At 44.0% G+C, this 24,103-nt stretch overlaps 1 protein-coding gene and 1 long non-coding RNA gene across 5 annotated transcripts in view; one reads left to right on the top strand and one right to left on the bottom strand.

Annotated features, from left to right (window-relative positions):
- Positions 1-16,345, bottom strand: part of BRINP3 (BMP/retinoic acid inducible neural specific 3) — a 156,767-nt gene extending 140,422 nt beyond the window's left edge. Inside the window, exons 1-3 of one of the 4 annotated variants that reach the window (XM_088524837.1) lie at positions 14,990-15,027; positions 7,745-7,840; positions 2,687-2,972 (exon numbers count right to left, since the gene is read on the bottom strand). In XM_088524837.1, coding sequence (XP_088380963.1) covers positions 2,687-2,922 — 236 coding nt within the window. In that variant the 5' untranslated portion in view covers positions 2,923-2,972; positions 7,745-7,840; positions 14,990-15,027. Of the gene's footprint in view, positions 1-2,686; positions 2,973-7,744; positions 7,856-14,989; positions 15,125-16,327 lie in introns of those variants that run through there. The other 3 variants (XM_088524838.1, XM_010213000.2, XM_088524836.1) reach the window with 3 other exon arrangements.
- A 237-nt stretch (positions 16,346-16,582) lies between these two features.
- Positions 16,583-17,955, top strand: LOC148594666 (uncharacterized). The gene is made up of 3 exons (XR_015913381.1): positions 16,583-16,695; positions 17,476-17,562; positions 17,881-17,955. It is a non-coding gene; the product is annotated as an uncharacterized LOC148594666 (long non-coding RNA).
- Positions 17,956-24,103: the final 6,148 nt, after the last annotated feature.

Below are 24,103 nucleotides of genomic sequence, written 5' to 3' on the forward strand. Positions count from 1 at the left end.
TGAGATTTTGTTTTTTCTACATCATTGCTGCCTCTCCTGAGGCTGCCAAGTGGGGGAAATAATAATAATAATGGGAATGAAAACATCACTCTAGTGACTCTGTGATTGTTCCAGTGCTGGAAAACTGAAGTTGTACAGCAGCCTCCTTTGCTGAGCTCCCCTCCAGGAGGAAAAATAGACTCCATCAACGACACATTTTAAAACACTGTGTGTGCTACATGCAGCTCACTATTGGCTTTCAGGAATTTCTCCCGAGCTCATTTTATCCGTGGGACATGGGAACACAGAGCCCCAGCTGCTGCTCCAGAGGAAGGGAACTGCCACCTGTCCCAGGCCCTTCCCCTTTTCACTCCTCATGGATTTGGATTTAGCCTTGATGACAAAATGAAGGGAGATGACCTCTCTGCTTTGATCTCAAACCAGCAGGTCTCTGGTACCGGCTTAAAGGGATGGAGAGAAGAGGGAAGAGGAAGGAAGCCACTTGGTTGGCACAACTTGCTCCCAATTGTGCTGAGCCAAGGAAGATCTGCGCATCCCTCTCTTGCATCTCCTTCCACAGCAATCCACAAAAAGCAGAGCTACAGATGTCCCTGGGGGATCCCCTTGCTTAGCTGCGAGATTGGTGAGGGAATGATGGGCCAATTAGGCTCCAGACTCCTCAGCTCGGGAAAACGCACAGAGGAGCCACATGGATTAAATTGGCTCTGTGTGCTTTGCAACAAGGTCACCGTGCTCTGCGCTTGCCTGCTAATGGGACCATATTTTATAAGGAGACGTGGAAGCAAGGTTTGCAGTGGGGTGACTAAATCAAAAAAATGCACTTTTCCTACTGATCTGTGCAGCTCTTCCAACTTCCCAGCTCGTGCCATGAAGGGAATAGGCAGAAGATGGAAATAAACAGCAGCAATGCGCTCTGCGGGTTGCTGTAAATTAAACTCCCTTTAAACCTATGCACAAACACAGGTAAATACTGGAAATATCATTACAGATCTATAAAAGTTAACAGTGTTTCTGTAATGATGGCTCAGAGGAGAAAAAAAATCTCAAAGACATGACTGAAAGCACTGAAATGAAATACAATTCCATCTTTCATTTTGTTAGCAAGATAATTTTGATTTGGTGTTGACTAATACAGAATAATAGGAATAAAATATGCTGTCTCAGTCTCCACATTATTGGCTTTACATTATTGGTCCTGACAGCTGGCTTTTAAAATGCAGTAAATATTGGGCAATGCTGTTCTGTTAAGACAAGCCACTTCATCAAGCGCATTTCCAAATCGCCCCTGATTTTCAAAACGCTTTTAATTCCTCTTTATATGGCGAGGGAGCTCGCTGCAAAATTGACCTGCAACAGAGTGCCCTCTACTGCATGCATTCAGGAAAGGAAAATAAAGTCGTGTCTTAATAAAAAGTTAAAAATAAAACACAAAACAAAAATTGTGTGCACTGAGGAGATCTGTCACAGCCCACTGGACATGGAATTAAAGGATATATATGTATAGGCATATTTCACTCTTCCCCTTTTCTGCAGGGCTGGGGATAATCATTCAAAGTAGGTATGAAATTTGTGTGGACTGTTTCACGGATTTTAATGAAACCACTGTGTGTCCTTCCATAGCAAAACGGTCCACATTTCTAGGTTGGAGAGTTATTAGGGAAGTTAGCAATCTGTCAGCATTGCACTGCTGCAAACCCTTGCTCCTGGCTGCCAAAAAGGTCTGGAGCAGTGAGAGGTGAGGAAGTCCCTTTGCACATAGCTTTGCTTTTTTGTCCTTAGTATCTCACACTCCCTCATTTCTCTCCTTCCCTCCATTTCCCTTAGCTCAGTGTGTTTACACCGAGTTCTCCTTTCCATTCCTGCATCTATCAGATGCTAATTACACCTCCTGCAAATGATTCAGGAGACGCATCGCCAGTGCTGCCCTAAAGGAATGGCCATGGACAGGCTACACATGTATCACAAAAGCAATTCAACGCTAGGCACAAATTCACAAGCAACTCTATAAATTCCAAATCCATCCCTTTTTTTTTTTTTTTGTCCTTCCCTGCCCTCCCCCTCCCAATTTAATCACAATAAAGCCCACCTACTGCCAAATCTGCTGATGGACCAAGCACCAAGCAGCTTCTGGTGGACTTAACCATCGATCTTAGAGCTCAACCTCTCAGGGTTGAGAAAAGGGCTTCTTAAAACACTGGCCCAAACCCACAGGAGATCTTCTGTGTCACTTTGGAAACACCCTTATTCACACAACACTTGCCGCATGGAACCACAATTTTGTTCTTAGTGTCACTGTTAGCGTCTCAGCGAGTTGCACTGAGAGCAATTGGAGAGGATCTCCTTAGTGTCCTGCAACAACCTTCTGCAAGCCTAGAAGGACTTGCATTGGACACCTTTGGGCATTTTTGAGGATGCCACTCAGGAAGACCAGAGTTAGACAGTGATGGGGAGGGTTTTCCAAAGCAACAGAAGCAATTACCCAAATTTCTGCAAACAAAATAGAAACATCATAAGCAGGCATTTCCACAGGACACCGTGCGCGCGGCCTTGCGTGCGTTTCAGCCATGAGTTTTGCATCTATGGATTTTGTCCCCACAGCTGAAACTTTCCCTTAAGGAAACCCTCGGAATTCATTTACAGCGGCTACGGACGGTACCTCTGCGATGGCTTTCCCTTCGCTTCATACCTGTAAATCTTGTATCTTGTGCTAAATCCCTGTCGACTTCTGTCCACAAAATCTGTGTATTCCTGTGAGCGATGGAAGGGTCCCTTATCAGAGAGGAGCCAGTCGAAGGGGCTTGTGGCATGCTGATCCGAAACAGCAGCAACCGCTAAAACCCAGCAATGAAGACTCAGGGCTATCCACTCCCATAGAGCCATCAGAGAGGACAATTCAGCACCAGCGCTGCATCGCCATATCATGCTTCCACTGGGGACTTAGAGCCTTCATTCTCTTAGCTTTCCCTCAACACCTAGACAAAATACACAGTCAATTAGATAAGCACACACTAGGCATCCCTTGGAAGTAGAAACAAGTTTCCTTTCTTTCAGCTTAAAGAGATAGTGGCCGCCACTTTATTACATTTTGCATTAGCATAAACCCCGCTAGGCTACTTAACAGTGGGATGTTTCAGTACTTCAAATGCTGTGAGACTAATGTCTTCATTAACATCAGCAGCCATAATATTTACTGTTGAAGGGAAACCTGCAAAAAATGTCGGGGGAGGCATTGCTTAGGTTTTCTTTATTTTTTTCTAAAATGTTGACCATTTATGAAAAACATGCAGTGGAAGAGTTGCCACCTGCTTGTGCTAGTGCAAAATAACTTGGCAAGGTCAGTGCACAGGCTCGTAGCTGGGCAGCTGGGGAGGAAATGGGGGAGATGCAGAAAAGACGGATTGTTTTTTCCTTTTTTGTCATTAGGAAATTCTCTTAGTGGCTTGTCTTCACTGCAAGCTCCATTAATGGGGCTGACTAGCACGGGAGGATAAACTAGCACGGGAGGATAAAGGACGATTGTGCAGTTCCATGGCACGCGTTGGGCTCCATGGGCTCCTGAAGCTCCAGCTGCTGCGGGATTTGAGTACCCCTGGCTTTGGAGCAATGGATCCAGCCAGGCGGATCAGCCTGGAAACACTATCCCAATCGAGACGGTAGCGTTGTTGGATGCTCAATTAAAAACCAAAGGTGAATCATAGCATTACTCGGGAATACAGTGAAGACAAGCCACAGTTCCTGCCTACACCTCAGTTCCACCTCTGTGAGATGAGATAGGGATCCCATGGCCTATTATGTTTTATTCTATTTTTTCAAATATTCAAGAGCATGAAGTTCTCAGAAATATCAAAATAACAAATGTCACTTAGATCCCTAAATGTTTAAAAAGAACCAGTTCTAATTTTCAGTGTAAGGCAAAACATCATGGAATTCATTAAGGTATAGGGATGGGAGGGCTTTCATTGGTTGATGAATTTACAGGGAAAAAAAAAAGACACATTATTTTAATTCACATTCAATAAAACAGCACTCATTATGACATTTTTACAGTGTCCCACTGCTATGCAGATTTTTTTTCGTAACTTGGCAGGATTTTTTGTTTTTGTTTTTTTGCTGTCAGTAATCAAATTTTTAAGTACATTCTAATTGCAGCATGCTTCAAATACAACAGTACTATACCTGCACACTCAGTACAATCACTCCATTAAAATGGAAATACTGTAGCTGAATACGTATGCGCTGTACATATATTTTGGATATTAATAGTCTCAAGAGTCTTGCTATAGATGATAAACATATTAACTGCAGGAAGGTGAACATCTCCAAAGGAGAATAGAAGTTGCTATGAACCAACCGCCCTGCAGATGGAATAACCTATCTATACAGGTAGAGAAGGCACAAGTGCAAACATTGACATCATTTGAACCTATATATATATATATATACACACACACACACACACACATTTAAGTAATCTCACTTAAAAAAAAACCCAGACTCTTCATCTATTCCATGTTGCACACAGGTCACAGTATTGAGTTGTGATGGTGGTAGCTGATCAGCATAGAACATAGTTTGCATCAATTTTATAAATCCTTCAGAAATGAGACCCCAGAAGTCTATAGCAACCAGTTCTTTGACTTCTACCTCTTATCTCATGCAAACATTTCCATGCAAAAAAGCCAGCTGTTCAGCAGATCGTGCATGAGGTTTCTATGTTTTCCCCCTAGACCAGCGATTTTTCTCTTTTGCAGACTGAAACATATGTACATAAGGTTACGCTGTGGTGTAAACCCCCTGACACCCTATGAGCAGTCATGCAGGGACCTGAACCAAAACTGAAAAGCAATTCTGTTCCCTCCCGGTCCACAAAAACAAATTGCAACAACCATGTGGCCATTTCTTGTTAGGAGTTAACACAGTGCATGTGAAGAAGTGATGGAGGTGACTTTCCAGCTGGCTTTTGCATCACACCAGAGTTAAAATCCATGAATACTTCTGTATTTCTTCCCACCCTCCATATAGTCTCTTTGTCAGGAAAAAATACACTACAGAGCAAACTCATGCCCCTCCATCATCTTCCTCATAGGAAGACCCTGGCCATAATTTCCTTATACTATGTACAGCTGCAAAGGGCAAAATGATAACGATAAATTTTACACCTACTGAAAAAATAGAAGCTAAAACATACGGCTCTCTGTTTCCTAAGTCAACTTTCTTTAAAAAAAGAATCATGTAATGATTTAAACTACAAGAATTTAAGTAGGAGTTTACTCATTTGGGTACTTATTAACACTGAAGTGTTTCAGGCCATTAAAATATAATGATGACTAATTGAGCCCTTTTGCATTTAAAAATGATAGTATACGAGGATTAGGAAATGAATTACTTTGTGCATGTGGTGTCTTCCAACCCAAACGTGTGCTCAAAGAGGAGTAATGAAGAGCCCTGCGCTACCCTTGCCTTAGTGCTACACCTCATGGCACATCATAAATCAAGGGCTGGCAAAAGAGCTTTGAAAAACCTGTGCGGTTTCAGAAGAAAATAAGCTCCTTGTTTAAAGCAGGTCTATGTCTATTTTTTTTTTCAAAGAAGTTTAAATATCTCTAGTCCTTAGGGAGAGTAAAATAATGCGTGCATTTCTAAGTGATACTTATCCACTTGAGTATATGGTCCAGTTGTTGTAGGCTGTATATCATTAATTCTCGTAACGCCCCTGGGAGGTAAACTTTTCTTCAGTTTAACAAACAAGGAAATGAAGCATAAAAAGGCCAAGGCCAAGATTTTTTGTTAAGCTGTCAAAGGGATTTAAGTGTGTATTCCCTATTAAAAAGATAACGTAGAAAGTCTCAGCCTAAGCAATCTCCCTAAGGTTAGTCAGGGAAAAAATATCTCTGTATTTTAAATACTCAGATAAATTCTGCAGTGAATGTATATGCCCTGGAAATGTTTTACACAGACTGTTACAGGCAAATGGAAGATACTAAGGTTGCAGCAGATTTCCAGCGAAGAAATCTGAATTAAATTTGTGGTAGAACAGCTGCTGTTTTCAGGATGGGATATGAGTACAGAAAAATAAATGAAGACCTGCTGAGGATCAGGAATGGTGGATTTCTATTAGAGGAGATGCTCCTCAAATGAGGAGTGGGGTAGGAAGACACTGTTTCTTCAAAGTGCTGTCTTGGAGGATGAGCTTCAGGTACAGGTGTTCAGCAAAACTACTGTTATCTGCAGGGATTTCACCCAGATACAATTTGCTAAAGCTAAAAACTCTTAAACTCTTAAAAACTCTTAAGCCCTTCTTCTTCTAAATGCTGAAGTTATTTAAAGTTATGAAGTTATTTAAAAGGTTTTTGGTGCTCCATCTTCCATTCACTTACAAATCTCAATGATTTCAACATTATTAACTCATATGAAGCACAGTACTATCTGTAGCACAGGGTGCATGGGATATTCCCTTTTTTTGCACATGCCATGGAAAAGAGGACCAGAATCATTTGTGGATTTGCTAACAATTATGCAAAATTCTCAGAAGTATTAACAGTGACTTCAACTTTCAATCAATGACAAGAAGCAACAATTTATCTAGCTGGAAAGAAAGCAAGGAAACTCAGAGCAGGAAAGGTAAGTTTAGACCAGATTTGCAAAGGTATTTTGACACAAATAAAAGAGAAAGCAATTTATGCATAGTTGTTAAAATAAATGTCTTCCTCTATAATGTACAGCAAGACCTACTCATAAGAACTGTGTTAGAATTAGTGAATTTTTTTTTTTCTCAGAAAGTAACTTCTGGATGTTAACCGTGTGAAAAGGAGACACTTGTTTACACTGGAGCACAAGAGCACTTGAAGGACAAGACAGCCACAAAGCACCGTGAGATCTCACGATGGGAGCACTATGGACAACGAGGAGCTGAGGGCTCAAGAGCATCTCAGTCATTCTGGGCACTGCTCTCAGCCCCCACATGAAGTTTGTTCTTCAAAGGGAATCATCAAGATGCATCAAATGCACTCTTACGAGCTAAGCTTTCTGAAAGACAACAAAAGGTATCTGAGATGGAGGCCTCTATTCTGTCCTTTGTAGAAGAAGCTGTTAAGAGATTGTGTAGCCTTGAACCAGCAAAACCTTGATGCTGGGTGAAAGTGGTTGATGCTTGTGTGACAAGAGAGGCAGGAGAGTTGGGTGGAAGAAGCAGAATAGGGATTCAGGGAGTTCAAGAGAGCCTTCCCTGCCTCCAGCCCTGATGCGCTGCAGGTCACGGTGTCTGCCACTTTGCAAGACACAGACAAAATATACTTGTCAATAGGCAACTTTTACTGAGGAGCTTCAGATCAGCTTGTTTTCTGCCATTCATAGTGAGCTACACTAGGCCCTGACCTACACTGTCCTCAGCTGGAACACAAAGCAAATACGTTGGCAAAAATGAAGGGAGAAAACAACTCTGTATCTGACATCCTTAAGCGAGTTTTATGCTCCAGGCTCAAAAGGACGTGAGGTCCTCACAAAAGCACCTGATGTCTTCTCTGGTGTTTCACGCAGCACATTTTCTCCTGCTCAGATAGGGCCTCCTGCAGTGCCAAGTTTTTGGCTTTCATCTCTTCTCCACGCAAGACCAGAATAAGCCCCATGTAACCATGCTTGTGAAAATTGAAATATCAAGTAGACAGTGGTCTGAACCTTTTTTGCAAATGCAATCCTACTCCTGCTCCTTACCCCAGCTTTCAGAGGAGTGAAAAATAAAATGCACCTGCAAAAAGGAGAGTCCACATCATCCTGACCCTGCAACCATTGTCCGTTCCGTCTGCCGTGCAAGATGCAATGGTCACAGATGACATGATTGCATCTATAATTCACAAAAAAAAAAGTTTTTTGCAATGTCTTCGTAGAAACCCACTTTTTCCAGTCTTTAATTACATGTATTCACATGTTTCTTATTGCATCTCCGTGCAGCTCTTGCCAGTCTCCCTAGCTCTAGAAGTGCACACCAACTCTCAGGTACACTGAGATGATTGCCTTAATCCCTAATATTTGTGGAAGACCCAATTTCTCCTCTGCTGCCCAGCTCAGAATGCATAAATTCCCACAGGCCCTACTAATGCCCAGAGGCACCCGGGGTCTGTCATCAACAGGCCTTGCTCGACCTCTACTCTCATAAAAGAGGAGTGTTGGCTCTTCTCTACCACGTTTGATACCTCAAACGTGTGAATTGAGTAGGTACATAAAAGAAAGAGGTTCTTTTATGAGATCTTTATCTTTTCAAGTTCACAAGGGTGTGTGGAATATCATACATCTTTTCATGTTGATCTTCACATGCTATTTAAGTGATCCTTCCTTCACAAGGGAAGGAATTCACCTGGATTTATTCTTTCCTACCTAAACTTCTCCGTTTGTGACATCCCTTTGCACAAATACAGTAGTTCGCCAGGAGCCGTGTGAAATCATACTCCCCTTGCACAAGTTTCTCTAAAGACTCTTCCAAGCTGTCCAAAAACTGCAAGTTAAAATATCTGATGCCACGCAGGGAGTTGGAATGCAAACAGCACAAACACATTTGGAAAAAATCAGGACTTGTTCTGCAGGGAGGAAAAAAAAGGCAGATATTTTGAAACTTGCATTTCAGCTTAACAGATATATTTAACAGTCAACACAGCTTTAAATTGCTCAGTATTCTCTGCCACAGCCGTCTGGTGGATGGGTTCTCACGGGGATTAAGCGGCTCCTGAGGGCTTGCAAAGAGTACACCCCAAGTTATATATTATGCTACCACTAAGAGCTCATTAAGAATTGCATAAATAGTTCTCCTTTCCATCCATCACTGTTAGTCACAGACAGAAGATTTAGGGCCCACCTTAGCAATGGGGCATCAGATGCACCTGAAAAGTGCACGTGTGCTAAAACACATGCAACTTGGCGATAAACTATGTCAGAGTAATCATAAAGCTCATCCCAGTTAGTCCTACTTTAACGGAACTCAAGCTAGTTTTAAAACCAGGGGCTGGTTCAGCTGCCACCACCTAAAATGGGAGGAAGAAGCTCTTCACAAATTGCACACTACTGTTTTAGTCCCAACAACTGCTCCTAGAGGTCAGTAGACTCATATCAAGGCTGAAGGGGTAGGGAAGAAATTTTGTCCCCTAACGGTTTGCTGAGACGGAATTTTAACAGGAAAAGAGAAAATGTGGAGCACTCTGGAATTACAGCTCGGATCTGACTGCAGAACTGCCACCTAGTCCCTTAGCCTTTCTTTAAGCACGGTTTCCATTCACAGTATCAGGGTGTCGCAAAGCCTGACAGTTAATGTCTTTCAAATAATTTGATAACAAAAACAATACAAAATGAGAAGAAGGAAGGCACTGATGATGTCCGTTCCCTCCACGGAGCACCCAGCTGAAGATTCATCTCGTTGCTTAAACATCTTGATTCTGAAGATCAGGCAACAAATGCTCAGGAAAGGAAGGAGAGCTGAGGAAATCGGCTCAGCCTCAGACAAAACAGGAGTTTCCTTGAAGCTGCTGCAGTGCTAATATTGTTCCTAACGTAATGAAGAGCAAAAATAATGGAGCGTGGGTGTACTGTGGCTTTAGGAAGAGGGCCAAAGCAGCAATGTGCTCAATTGCACGTAATGAGCACATATTTACAAAATCCCACGGACAGCCTAGTTTCATTAACTTCCATCCCCTCAGATATTATCCAACCTAATCCATAACTCTGCTCTGGTCTCAAACCATGTGTTTTTTTTTAGGTGTGTTTTCTGGAGTTACCAAGACGGATTGCTCATTTTCAGAGGCTTCAGAGGTGCATCCCATTTCTGGGTTCACTGCAGTAAAAATGAATTATTTTATAAGCCTTTTTTTTTTGTCAATATCTAATAGAATGGTGACTGTTTTTTGAACACTGCTCTTCTATTATATCTTTCGACCACGTCCACAACACATTTCACAGCTGATTTCACAGCCTGCGGATCAGTTTCTTGGCTGGTGCAAATAGATGGTTAAAGCTCAAGTTCCTGGAGCTAAGTGCATTCATGCTAATAGGAGGAAAAAAAAAAATGTAAAATGGGACTTGTGCAGGACCAAAGCATCAGTTCTGCATCGGATTCTGCTCCAAACTGCCGTGTAGACTTTGCAGAAGAGCCTTTGCCTCAACACTTTAAGCCCGTAACTAGTAGGTGGGAAACAGCCAGATCCTCTTAAACATTCACATTATAGCTATTGATTTTTTATAGATGTGAGAGCAGGGGCTTTATGGCTGATTGAGTAAAGATTCAAGCTTTGGTAAGACAGCCTGGACCTAACTACATCTCAGGACATACAATGCACAAAGCTCCATTGTAGAAATAATGTCACGTACAGCAATTATGTCATGTATATTGGACAGCCTGCTATCCTACATAAACGTGTCTCCAAAGCTCTTCCAACTTCCTTGCAAGTCTTTTTCCTAAAAAATTATTGTGATGCTATGTTTTTATTCAGATAAAATAAACAAATTTGTCACTTATTCAACAAATTTTGAAGAAATGAAAAAAAAAAAAACAGAAAAAGTGCTCTGTTAAAAAAGTGCCTTTCTTGTGAACGTCATGTTATAAGGAGAGAAAATTTGAGCTTCAGAATCTCCTCACAATTTACAATCTTTCTAGTGTTTTAATCAAGCTAAGTAATAGTCTAAAGCCACGCTATTGCAAAGTTATCACCACTTCTTGTTGCAAGTGATAGAAAAAGACATTTTGATTTAGTAGAAAAGTGTTGAGCTAATGCTGAAACGCTGGCCTTATCTTTAAACTTTCAGCTTGTACCTTTTCAGCCTGGAATAAACGATGTATGTTCTACACCTCTTATTAGAGATTACAAATCTGCAGCTAATGAAGTCTCTTTAGATACGAGGAGCATAGGATTTCTTCATTACATTCTCTTTCCTTTTTTTTTTCAGGAAAAAAAAAAGAGAGAAAAATAAAATTTTGGTAGGCTTTGCCTAGCCAAGACAAGCTTGTACAAAGAAATTAAGCTGTCCTATGAATAACCATGCCTGTCAAAAGTGCTGTTCCTTCAATTAATGGGAATCAATCTGATAAGTGCACCTTGCTAGATAGCTTGACGGGTACTTAATAGGTTATTCAAACTTGCAGTTTTTTAAGCCAAAAGAGCCAGAGCCATGTCTGACACCAGCACTGGATGAAAAGGAGGCCCTCACCACGGTAAAGTCCTCACCTCCAGACCACCAAAAGGATTGATCTCCACATGCTGGTTTCTGTAAAGCAGCAACATCTGTGCATTGTTACAGGCAGGGTAACCATTACACAGGGTCAGCCACAATCAGGAGATCCCAGGGTCACCTGATTAGCCAGGTGTTTCTGTTGCTTCCAGGAGATTTATAAGTACTGAAAGAGCTAACTCCGCTCTGTGTCTTCCATAGTCACGAATAACACAGGATCTAGAATCCAGAGCCCCACATGTAAGCCCTTTACCAGTAATGTGTGATAAATACCTCAGAAAATGCTCTCCTCGTCAATCAAGGGGCTGGTATACCTGGCAGTGAAGGTGTTACTGCTAACGAGCAAAGTTTTCTAATCGTCATTCACATGCTGTAGTGAAAGAACCCACCTGGGGAGCTCACCTCATTAGGAGACAACCCATTGCAATTTAATAATTTCCACTTAGCTCACAGTGTATAGAGCCTGGCTAATATTCTCTCGTAGGCGGAACAAAATATGGGGTCCCAGTGAGAGGCTTCATTAGCTAAACACAGAAAGCCTTGACCTGGCAGAGAACACCATGAATTCATGGGTGTGCATGGTGTATATATGCATATAAACATATATATGAGTGTGTACACATGCCTATGCAAAATGTGTGTGTAGACATATATTTACTGACTGTGATAGCTGTAGGAAATTAATTTCAGAGCTGCAAAACCAGATTATTCACACACTAGTTTTCAGACTTGATTCTCGGGACACCAAACGCCTGCAGCAAAATGGGGCCCTTTGGAAAAGGAAGTTCTCTTAATGCACTTTATATATTTATAACATGTTGATTTAGCACTGAAGATAGACTACAGAGACCTAAAGCAACATAAGCTGAAGGGTGGGAGATGAAATCCTTCATTTTTCTACTATTTTAATGCTCTTCAAGTCAATATACTCTCCTCATACTGCTCAGTGTGCAGCGAGCAGCTTGATAGCACTCCCAGATTTTCGGACGCTAAAGTTCATCCCAGTTCCAAATTATTAGCTGGGAAATTGATCCTGCTCTCAGGGAAGTTAATAGTAATGCCGAGATCATCTTTAATTGTGGAAGATGGGGGCCCTGGCTGCCAGAGCAGATGTATTGAATGATTGGAAAACGATGCTATGGTGAGAATGCAGTTGCAATTAAAAGGGATGTATCAATGGTTAAGTATTAAGAAGAGTCAGACATCTTCCCCATATAATTATTATCTGTACATTACTGGCTACAAGACCCTAACAGGATAGTTTTCTTTAGTAAGACCTTCTTGAAAAGGTATTTTTGTCAAATAGCATTTTGGGTGATTATCCTCCCTCCTGGGATTATGGAAGTTTCAGGAGGAAAATGAAAAAAAAAATCAAAAAATCAACACCTACTTCTGGGAGGAATGAGAAAGGGAGGCACTGGACACACAGGACAGCTAGCAAACACTTAATGCTTCCAAGCAGCATCTTCTAGCGCCTCCCACCACTCCCTTTTTTCTTCCAAAGGAAAATCTGGAGAAATTGAGTGATCTCCCAAATTTTCCATTTAGATTTTCTGAAGCTCCTGAATAAGCAAACTCCTTGGTTTGGAGAGAGAGAGAGAGAGAGAGAGAGAGAGAGAGAGAGAGAAAAGAGAGAGATTTTGCACATTCATTTTGTCTGCTGAAGTCTCAAGCAAGACATTTTCTAGACGGTTCACCATCAGATACCCCAACCCCATGCAAAATGAAGCTGAATAATCCCTTAAATGAGCACCTCTTCCCAGGGCAGAGATGTCCCAGCTCTTTCCTATGACTAAAAAACAACTTTCCAGACATGTCAGCACTAACAGCGAGACGGTGGAACAGTTAACTCTCCGCGATGGCATCTGGGGAAAAAAAAAATGGGAAGGGACAAGGCCGGGTTCCTGGATTCTTGGATTGCTGTGTACAGACGGTGCCTTCTGCAGCTGGCTCTGTACAACACCCGGCTACTTGTTTTCCCTCTCTCCTGGTCGATATTTTTGCTTGCAGAGTCTCAGGAGCCCATGGGCAAGAGCCCCTAGTGCAGCAACTCGAGCGAAGCCCGTGTCAGCGGGGGAGGTTTCCCCCCACTGCAGGGGATCGGCTGCCCGAAAACATAACGGATCGTTCCATCCTCCAGCAACACACACTTAAATTACACACACGATTTGGAGAGGAGAAATAGCAGCAGGCACCAATCCATAAGAGCTTTTGCATAGGCGGCAAGACAACAGTGCCTAAGGCTATAGCTCTCCGGCTCCGCACAGATGCCGAGGAAAAGAAATATAGCTCAGGCTTTTAATCCCCAATCTGGGTGCCACAGCAAGGGGGACTCGCACATTTAACTCGAGTAAATCCCTGGCACCACCAGCGCTGGCTTCTGGCAGCGAAACCCAACTCCACACCTGCCTGCAAGGGTTGGTGCACCCAAGTTATTCCCTACTCCCAGCAACGCACGGAGGGCCACACAAGCTATTTGCCTACATGGAAAACGCAGCCGCTTGCAAGCTGCTACTTTGCTCTTCCTTTTCGCAAGCATCCTTGAGTGGCTGGAGTAAAGTGAGATGTGGGATTTTTTTCTAGCAAATAAGTTACTGTGATTTCTGCAGCCCAACTTGCTAGCCAGCTGCATGCCTGTCTGAGTTACAGTCTGTATACATATATATATATGTATATACACACACACAAATACATACATATACATATATATATATATATGTGTGTGTATGTGTGTGTTTTTATCAGCTCTGTCTCACACTGGCCTTCATTCTGGCAAGGATCTGCACCTGCTTTCCATGCTGTAACACTCCCCACTCATCATGCACATTACATTCATCTGCCAGGCACGCATTTACTTTGCTGCTCAGTACGTATTTCCCACCCGCTTGCTTATCCCTAACAGAAATCCTCAACGTTAGGAATGATGCCTTGCAAAATACCAGCAATTTCAGTTCATAAAGTTCCCCTTTCCTGCAACTCCTTAAGGAAACGCTCCCAAACTGCCGAGCGAGCCCTTACCTTAAAGGCACGGCCGTGGCATGGTTAAAAGCACGGAGCTCACACCCTCTAGCCCCTTTATGTCCCCCTGTTTTTTGCCGTACGGCTGCGCGCTGCCCCGTGCCCCGCGGCAGCGCCGAGACACGCGGGGGTTAAGCGCAAGGCGGGGGGGCTGCTCCCGCGGGGTGCCCTACAGCCAAATAATAGTGATAATAATAAATAAGGGAGGGAAAACTCCCCAAACCCTCGATTTTGCCCCTTTTTCTGAGTCATCCAGCCCTGCGCCGGGGGAGTGGGGTCCGGAGGAGCCGCCAGCGCCGGCAATGAAGCATCAAGGCTAACGGGGATCTTCTCCCCTAAGCTTCCCGGCGAGGCTACGCGAACCGCATTGATTTGCTGCGGGTTTGGAGGCGAAAGGGTCCGGGGGTGTCTGCCGCCTTGCAACACACACACGCACGCACACACACCCCTTCTGGGCACAAAAATGTCACCAGCTCCGAGCCGGTGCCACCATCCATCAGGGGCACCCTGGGCTCAGCACTTCGGATGCCCTGCGTCCTCCTTGCCTCTCCTCTCTTTTTGGAGGAGGAGGTGTCCGAAAGTGCTCTTAAAAATGGGATATATCCCCTTTTGCAGCACGCCAGCCTGCAGCCAGCAAAGGTGCGACCGACAGGCTGAGCTGTTAACCCCCGGGGGGCTGCTCTTTTTTAAGGCTAAAAAATATTTATAACAGCAATAATAATAATTGCAATAATGACACCGGGCCCGGCATCTGCAGCGCACTTACCTAGCTCTCCCTCTACACCTGGGAAGGGCATCTGGCTGCAAGGGAAACTTTGCGGAGCCGCCCGTGGCGGCAGCCTCAGGGCGGTGCGATGCAGCCGAGCCCGCGGCGATTTGGTTCATCACCCCAGTCCCGTCCCCACCTGCGGCTGGGTGGGATGGGGCTGGAGCTGGCGGGGGAGGGGGGGACACAGCAGAGGCTGCTCCGGAATGACGGCAAGGAGGGAAAATTCTCCTAGAGGAGAGAGGCAGCGGGGCGGGAGGGTGAGGAGGCGCTGGAGGAAGGCTGGATTTTGGATCCCACGCCTGAAGGGCTTTTGCAACTCCCCCTTTTCCCTGCGATTTGGAGGCAGGAGGAGGGGGGTGGCGGCAGAGCAATAGGGAAGGGGTGGGGGGAGCACTGCTCTTTCCGGCCCTCCGGGCCATAAATTTGGGAGCCTGGCAGGTTCTCGTTACCTACTGACCACTTGCCTGGTGGTGAAGGCATGCTGGAGGCATGAGCGCGCACACACACAGAATGTTTATTTTCCAGCGTCTTCCTCCCCTTTGCAAGTAAAGCAGTCCCTACTTCAGCCTCCCCAAATAAAATAATAAAATACAATGATAAGCTTCCCCAAAGCTCTGCTCCCAAGCGCGGCATGCGGGTGCGGGAGGGCGCAGACGCGCTCAGGAGGCTCTGGCTCTCTATGTCTCTCCTTGGGGTAGCCAAAAAGCAGCTTTTTTTTTTTTTTCTTTTTTTCTTTTCTTTTCTTTTTCTTTTCCAAAAAATGCTCCCCTCCCTCTCCACAAGGCACCCCCCTCCCCTAAATACTGGCATCTCCGAACAGCTCGGGCAACCCTGGCCGTTTTGGGAGGCTAATTCTCCGTGCCCCATCCTACCCAAGCCGAAATCATGAACTTTCCTCCACCCCATCCATCCTCACGCCGACTTCCAGGCACTCCACTGCGCATCCCAGTCTTTCCGCCCTTCTCCCCCGCGACCCCCAGGCCGGCGCGGGGGACGCGCGGAGGGTTAAAGCGGAGCGTGGAGCGGGTCCGGGCCGGGACACGGGAGCGCCGGGCGCAGGTGGCCGCGGCAGGAGGCTCCGTGTCTCCCAATTCCTGCGAGTTCGGAGAAGCGGAGAGAGCAGAAGCAAAGGGAAAGACTGAGGAGCCAGCAAGGTCTGGCTTTCCCTTCCCTCCTTTTTTCCCCCCTTCTTCTTTTTTTTTATTTTTTTTTCTATTTCTTCCCTTTTTCTTTTTTCCCTCCTTTTTCTTTCTGGGTTTTTTTTTTTTTTTTCCCATTCGTTTAAGCGCCCGGTGGCTGCACGCGAGCGCTCCGCGCGGCCCCGGCCCCACTCACCGGGCGGCGCTGCGGGAAGGCGCGGGAAGGCGCGGCGGCTCCGCGGCGGCTCCGCGGCGGCTCCTCGGGGCCGCGCGGCGGGCACGGGCAGCCGCTCCGCGCGGGCGGGCGCGCGCCGAGACCGGCCGAATGGGCAGGCACGGGGGGGGAGACGGTGGTGGAGAGAGGGAAGGGAATCCGAATGGCAAGAGGAGTCGGGAGGGGGGGAAAGGAAAGGAAAGCGGATTTGTGGGTGGTTTTTTTTTTTTTTTTTTTTTTTTTTTTTTTTTTTTCATCTCGGCAGGAGGAGCGGCGCTTTGCCGCGGTGTCCCCGCTCTTCCTCCTCCTCTTCCTCCTCCTCCTGCAGCCCCGGCGGCCGCGCCGAGCGGGTAAGGGGACCCCAACCTCCCCGCGCCCCCCTCCCCTTCACCCTTTGTTTCACCCTTTGTTTTATTTTGGGGAAGGGGGGGAACCGGCAGGAGGAGGTGCAAATCGCCGGGATAAACGTGGGAAAACGTTCCCGTCCCCCACCATCCCTGGCTAAGGAAACGCATCCCCCCCCACCCCCGCACCGTCCTCCAACGCTTCTTGCGTTTCCCTACGGAAAATCCAAGGCGGCTCAGTTGGAAAAATGCCCGGGGACGAGCAAGCGAAGGGCTTGTACGGATGCATGGCGTTGCGGTGTGCATATATTCTTCCTTCCAAAGCAACTGTCATTTTTTTCCCCAATTTTTGCATTCCCCTCCACCCCCCCAAGCATCTCCTGAGGCGCTGGCCTGAAACGTTTGCATAAATTTGCCAGTCTGGTGGTTTTACGTTTCCAGCAGCTTTTGCGAGAGCTTCCATGAGCACGGAGACCCGGCGTCATGGTGGTGCCAGCATCATTTTTTTTTTTGGTAGTTATTTTTGCATTAAGGAATCATAGAGCAAATGCTTTTAGCAATGAGCTGGCCTTTTTATGTGTTTTTATGGGGGAGGAAAAGGACGGGGTGGAGAGAAGATGCTATTGCTAGCGCTGAGAGAAAACCCGGTGTTCCGCTGGAGTGCAGCCGCTGTTAAACACGTAGGCTTATGCACGATGCCTTATGCTGCTATTAAAAAAAGAAAGAAAAAAATGAACGGCACAGTCAGGATGATGCTTTGCCCCAAAATACACTTTTCTTTTACAGCAACAAGTAGCGCAGGCTTCTCTGCCCCCTTCGCTTCTCTCCCCCTCCCGCCTTCAGCCCGTCCTGACAAAATGCCAGCGGAAAAAGGTCAGGCTTTTTACGTAAAGATCACTGTGTTTCTTAGCGGAGACTGCTGCACATCACGCCTGCAGTGACTATCAAGTAGGATCGGGGAGCCAGGATGCTCAGTGGGAGCGATAAAAGCCTGGAGGAAACGCAGGACCCGAGATGCGGCACCGCTTTGTGAATGGGGGAGATGAGCAGTGCCAGGGTGGCTACGAGCTGCCCAGTCTTTGCTCGGTAGCAGTGTTTGTTACTGCAAAAGCTTGCAAGATCCATTGCAATTTTATTATTATGATGATGAACCTTGCTGTTACACTAATGCCTTTCCCCTCTTCTCTTTAGGTTTCCTGCTAGCCCTAATGATGTCCTAGGCTGATCATCCGCAGCCTCTTCGTGCTGAACATAGCTCAACTCATCTTCCCAACTCCCCAAAATGACACATTTCTATTGACTTCACTAGACTTCAGCTTAAACTCTGCACCATTAGGCTGAGTTTTAATTTCACAGCATGTCGAGATGCAGTGGACACAGCCTGTTCTGTGCTTCCCAGTATTCCCTTTCCCTTCCTGCTTACTCCTTCACCTAGTAGTAAGTTTTAACCAGTGTAACTTTGTCTTCTTGGCTAGTAGCACCTCTTCTGGCCTTTTCTCTCTGATACAGTTCTCTATCACACTTTTTTTTTTTTCTGATATGAAAAATAAGAGTTCTCATGGAGTTAACATCTATCTTCCATTGTGGACAACTCCAAGAATTAATGGTTACAACAATTGTCATCAGATGGTTCCATTTCACCTCTTAAAATGGTTCTTAAGCAGAATTCAGGTGTTGCAGAGGACATTTTTAGGCTTTTTGCTCAATGGCACTAATAATCCATGACCTTAAGATGAGTATTATGAAATATCATCCTAGCGCAGAACAGCAAAAACTGCAAGCAGTGGACCCCAAAACACTTGACTGGTGTAAGAATTGACACCCCCATTGAAAATCCTTAACTCAAGCTGGTGAGCCAGCCTCAACAGGGGATGGTGGCCCTCACCTGCAGGTCATTAGACTACAATTAAGCACAGGTGTGCAGGTCGTTAGACTGCAATTAAAGACAGGTGTGCACTGTGCATGTGGATGCTCACCACAGCAGAGTGAGCTTGGATGTTAGGTGCAAAACAATCTTTGGAGGCTCTTTCTTCCAGAACTTGCTGCGTGTTTCTTCTTGCCTATGGAAACGGTGTGCAGTTTATGACACCAGTTCAGCAGTTCCCCTTAGTTTGCAGCTTGCAAGCCCCTTATGCAAACAATATTGTCACCTTCTTAAGGCGCCCTGCTCCTGCTTATAATGAATTCCTCGCATGCCGCTCTGCTGTAAATTCTCCATCTAAAATTCCTATCCACTTCATGTCTTGTCGGGGAAAACCACACTTGACTTCCAAAACAGCTGGGAGGAGCAAATTGATAACCTCCTAACGTGCCTTGCCCTCCACTGAAATTGTGACAAAGTAATTAAAGTTAAAGCAAAAAAGGCTTAAACTCTGGACCGCTTCTGTTATTAGTGTTTTTGCATGGGTGAGATCTTTTCAGAAGTTTGATTTGAATGTCAAATTTGCATATGAAGCCAGAAGACGTAGGGAATGCTTAATTGCTCTCTGTGTCCAGAGTTCAGATTTTGCCTTGAAAACCACGTGTCACATATTCCTGGGCTTCGTTTCTGGCTGCTGTTTGAGTGCTTCCATAAACTGAACCGAGCATCCAAATAAGGCCATTGCTTGCTCACTATAGAAACACGTATTCTGTGTTTAGCCTTCTATTCCATACACGCATTTTGATCCATATGGTTTTGCTTTAGCAAAAGAGATGATTCATTTGAATAAAATTATGCCCACTGACTTTTTGCTTTCTTGCAGGGGAGTTTCTTCTTCAGATTCCCCAGTGTTTAACTTATGGGGAATTGATAGGCACTGTTGAATTTCCTTAACTTCTCCCCCCAAAATTAAATCAAAAAGATCCAGCATTAGCAAAGATTGCAATGATTGCTCCTCCATAGCTGGGATATCCCACAATACAGCACCAGAAGAGATGTCCTGTGAGAGTGGTGCAGCACATCCCTCTGCTAGTTGACATGTTGGGCACGTTGGACACGTTGACAGTAGAGTTTGTCTTAGTGTTGTGCTACTTCTGCATGATCAGAATTGAGTCCTTTCCAGACAAGGTGGAGGATTAACACTAAAAAATCCCAACCCCAAAAAGGTTAGTCTGCAATGTACTTAAATCAGTGAAGGAGCACAGAAGAAGAAGCATTGCCATGAATGGAAGACTCTTCGAGGTATTTTCTGCAGCACATAGAAAAGAGTGAGACCGGTAAGATTTATGGAAGTTGTATCTGATGTATGACCCAAAAGACAGGCTTCTTCCAAACTATAGTAAATGCCATTCTGTAATTCAAGATGGAAGAGATCCTGACTGTAATCTATATGTTTTTCCTCCACAAGTGTTTGCAGAAGCAAGATATGTTTGCCAGAGCATATGAAAGAAATTTTTCATGCACTGAAAAGGGAACAAGAGCCAGTTACCAGTGAAAATCTCCGTTGACGCTCTGCAGTGTCAAGGAATTACACACCAGCAGAGCAGAGTGTTGCAGGATGGCTATGCCAGGAAGAAAAAGGGCATGTAGAAAAAGCAATTTGCATTTGGAAAATAGATTATTTTACAGATATTAGTTCAAATTGATAGTCATTCCCTGAATAACGTCTGGTGCATTATCTCAATAGATGTGGTTATCTCCCTTAGAAATGAGCTGAGCAAAAGATCTGTAGCAAGATTTGAAAATAACCTTTGTTATTATATGCCATTACCTCATACGAATCAAAATACATGGGCCTCTAATGACAATGAACAAGAACAATACAGTGTCTTGAACAATCTGTTCAATGTATTTCCAGTCTCTAGCATACATTTAAAATATAGCGATATTACAAGCATTTATCATTTGTCTGGAGTATGGGAGCTAATGAGACAGAAAAAAAAAAGAAAAAACATGAAGAATTTGGATGGATGAACTCCATTTACTTAATTTCCAACTCCAACATAATGATATGAAAAATAAGTAAAGCACGTATGAGGTCCCTTTCTCCAGTTCTTGCAAAGGCTTGTGTCATTACAGAGCACAGCAAGTCTGGTTTTGTCAGCGGCAGCCCAGGTTTAGATTAGAAAGACCTCAAGTTTTCTCAGTCACAAAAGACAGTAGGTAGGAATAAAAAAATATGTCTCTTACCCCGTTTATTTGGTTATAGTCCCCATTTATCACAATGGTGGAGCACAAAGCCCAGATTTATTTTGCCAAGTGCTCTAGAACCTGCTTGGTTTTAAGCACTTGCTTAAGTACTCCAGCCAACTACGATGGTCCTCTGCTCACTCTTCAGCGGATGTTTTGCTGAGGCACATGGCTGCAGTAATTTGTACATTTGAGGTGGGAAATGCCTTTATCGAAGTCCAAGGATTTCAGTTATATATATTTTTTTTCAATGACATTGTCATGGAAATAAATGTAGACTTGGAGCCAAATCCAGAAAACATTTGCCTCCAGGTTGGAGTTTGCTGCCACGTTTTGCTCAACCTTAGAAATAACATTCCCTTTTGGGCAGAAAGCTCTGATATGGCAGAACATTAAGGCATGTTCTAGGAGAGCTGAGATCTCCTGGGCTCACTTTTTATGCATTGATCTCAGGTGACCTTGGGATGTTTAAATCCTTGATGATTAAGAGCTCCACCTTGTTGCACGCTTGCCTCTGTGCCTGGTTGTGTTGAGCTGGCCCCGCAGAAGAAGGGACATGGATACTTTTTTCCCCATTTGCTTCCAAATGAGAAGGAACCCACTTGGTGCTGGATTTTTTGCATCCTCACTGTCCTGCCTCATAGTTTTGTCGGCCAGTGGAGGTCAGCTTGATGACCTCTGCACTAGACCTGAGAAAATTTGCTCAGCTTCATCTTTCTCTTTCTGCATGTCATTTTCTGAAGAGGTTCAGCAGTTGACTCCACTGAATAATTCTTAATCAGCTTCTGTTATAAATTTATTTCCTGTCCTGCATAAAGCCATGTAATTGCCCAAACACCTTATGTTGACTCAACACTTCTAATTCTTCCAGTATATCCCATCCTTGCAATACCCAGCCCATCTCATTTTCAAATGTCTACAAAGAGACAAACTTTGCAAAATGGATGCTTGCTCAGGAGACTTTTTTTTTTTTTTTTTTTTCTCCAAATGCTAAATGCTTCCTTGGACCAGCAGGAGAAAATGCTTTCAGATACTTGTTAAATTTCTCATTCTTTCAGCCTTGTGGCTCATTTGTCTGAGATGTTTGTATGTAGCCACTCTTTTTATCGCTCAAGGTACCCTAAGCATCAGCTGATAATAAGGTTCCTACTAAAGAAAGAAATACTTTATGCGCATCACAAGTGATTAGGGTGCACTTTGCAATGCCTTGGTTAAACAATTTCTCTTTCTATAGGGCTGTAAAGTGGGCAAGCAGCAAAGACAAATTCTTGTGCAAAGTTTGCCAGCGTATTCACAGTTTTTACAATGGTCCTGGGAGTATTTTTTGCCCTCAAATCAGCAATTGGAATGAGGAAGTCATTTTGAGTTATGCTGTTTCTTAACGGGTTCTTTGCATGGTAATTACTGTATTGTCACCTGCAACATATTGCAGAGCTGGAAAATTAAACTATTATCTGGGCAAGCTTTCCATGGGATTTTTTTTTCCTTCAGGATAACTAAAGTAGGCTTATAGTGATCCTACTGGCCATTCTATGAAAATCTACTTGTAACCCCAAACTTGTTCTCATCCTACTTAGATGGTTCCCAGGATTATTTATATATAATTATTGTATTGTTGTGTACCATTTATATTTAATCCTCACTCAAAGCATGTCACTGAAATGACTGATGTCCCCAGCCAGCCTCAAATATACCTTTGTCTTAGTCACAAGCAATTCTTCACAGGGGTAAATAGATAATCTGGCACATGCTACCCCTAAAATATTTAAAACATTGAATCTCTGCTAGCTTGAAAAGGCTCTTTAAAACTTCTTTTGATAACATTTCATCAGCACAGTGAGATTTCTTATCACATTCATAATTCTGCCCCACTGAGGCTGGTAAAAACTCTCTATGAATCAGGCAGAAGGAGAATTGACTCTCTAGGTATACTTGCAAAAATGAAGGAGACCCTGCACTCGCTACAAGGGTCTTGATTTTACCTGGTGCTTTTCCCAACACGTAAGTATAGGGTTTGTCTTTGCTCAGGTGCTTATGGGCTGTCTTGAACGGAAGTGGATCCAAAAATACGCCTGAGTGCTTTCCTGGACTGCAGCCAAAATCTATACGCAAACGAAAGAGAGTCTTTCTGAGTTTATTGTAAAGATATTATTGGTGAAAAAAAAAAAAAGGGAAAATTGGCAAGCATCTTCCTTAAGTTGTCAAAGCAGGTGACAAAATAAATACAACGTCAGGAGAGAAGAGGTCCTCTGCTTTGCGTTCCAGCATCTTCAGCTATCACTGTAAGAGACACAATAGAAATTTCTCTTCTGCTTTATTAACTTTGTTAATTTGCCTCTTTTCTGAGATCAGCATAAGAGCGCAAGATAACTTATGCCTGGTGCCAAAGTACAGTGAAAATACAAAGAAATAAAATGGTAATGACTATGTGGCTAAAGGACTAAATACTCAGAGGGCAAATACTCTAAAAACATACAAAATTGCTGTGTATGAAAATGTATTTACTTATTACTTCGTATGCAAACAACTTTTTTTTTTTCTTTTTGCAGCAGTAAAGATCATCATAACTTCAGATTAGAAAAGTAGCTCCTACTCCCTGCTGAAAAGCACCACCAACAATAAAAAAAAGTTCCAAAGACAGGGAAAAAATGCAGCGCCTGATGCTCCTACAGTGGGCTGACTGCTTTGGTATATGCCGGCAACGCAGAGTGAATCTACGTGCCTTAACCTCAGGAGAGTCCCTCTGTGGTGGAGGACTGTCTTCAAGGCATCTGGAAGCATTTTAACTCCTATATTAATCAACCTTTTCTTCATGTCCCATGTGAATAGAGGCTGGGATGCTAAGATAGCAATTTTCGATTTATCACTGGTTCTGGACTCATAACACCACCTGCAGTCGCACTGCATAGCCAGGTTTCCATCATCATCTGAGTGGTCATCAATGGCCCCCTGGTTTGGTGACATCCCAGTCCCTACCTATTGCCTCTTTTAGATGTGGAGGCACCAGCACTGATGCTGTCTTGCAGCAGAAGAGGATTTATAGACTGAAAGAGTTAGTGCTGAGGGCCTGAAGGCCGCGCTATGTGCATTTCAGGGTTACTTTAGATGGGCTCTACTCTGGTGCTGTAGATTGGCTGTCCACTAACACTTAGAGTGGGTCTTCTGCTTTAATTTTATTAGTCACGATGTCCAAATGGGCTCCATGGTGAAAACGAATTTGTGGTAAGTGGGAATAATGAACAGATTCATTTAAGAAGCACACTTCTGACTTGAATTAAAATGTTGATGTTGTGACATTCATTG

Source organism: Tinamus guttatus, unplaced genomic scaffold (genome assembly GCF_059628265.1).
Source record: "Tinamus guttatus ecotype Peru unplaced genomic scaffold, ASM5962826v1 Tinamus_guttatus_pri_ptg000215l, whole genome shotgun sequence".
Classification (NCBI taxonomy): domain Eukaryota; kingdom Metazoa; phylum Chordata; class Aves; order Tinamiformes; family Tinamidae; genus Tinamus; species Tinamus guttatus.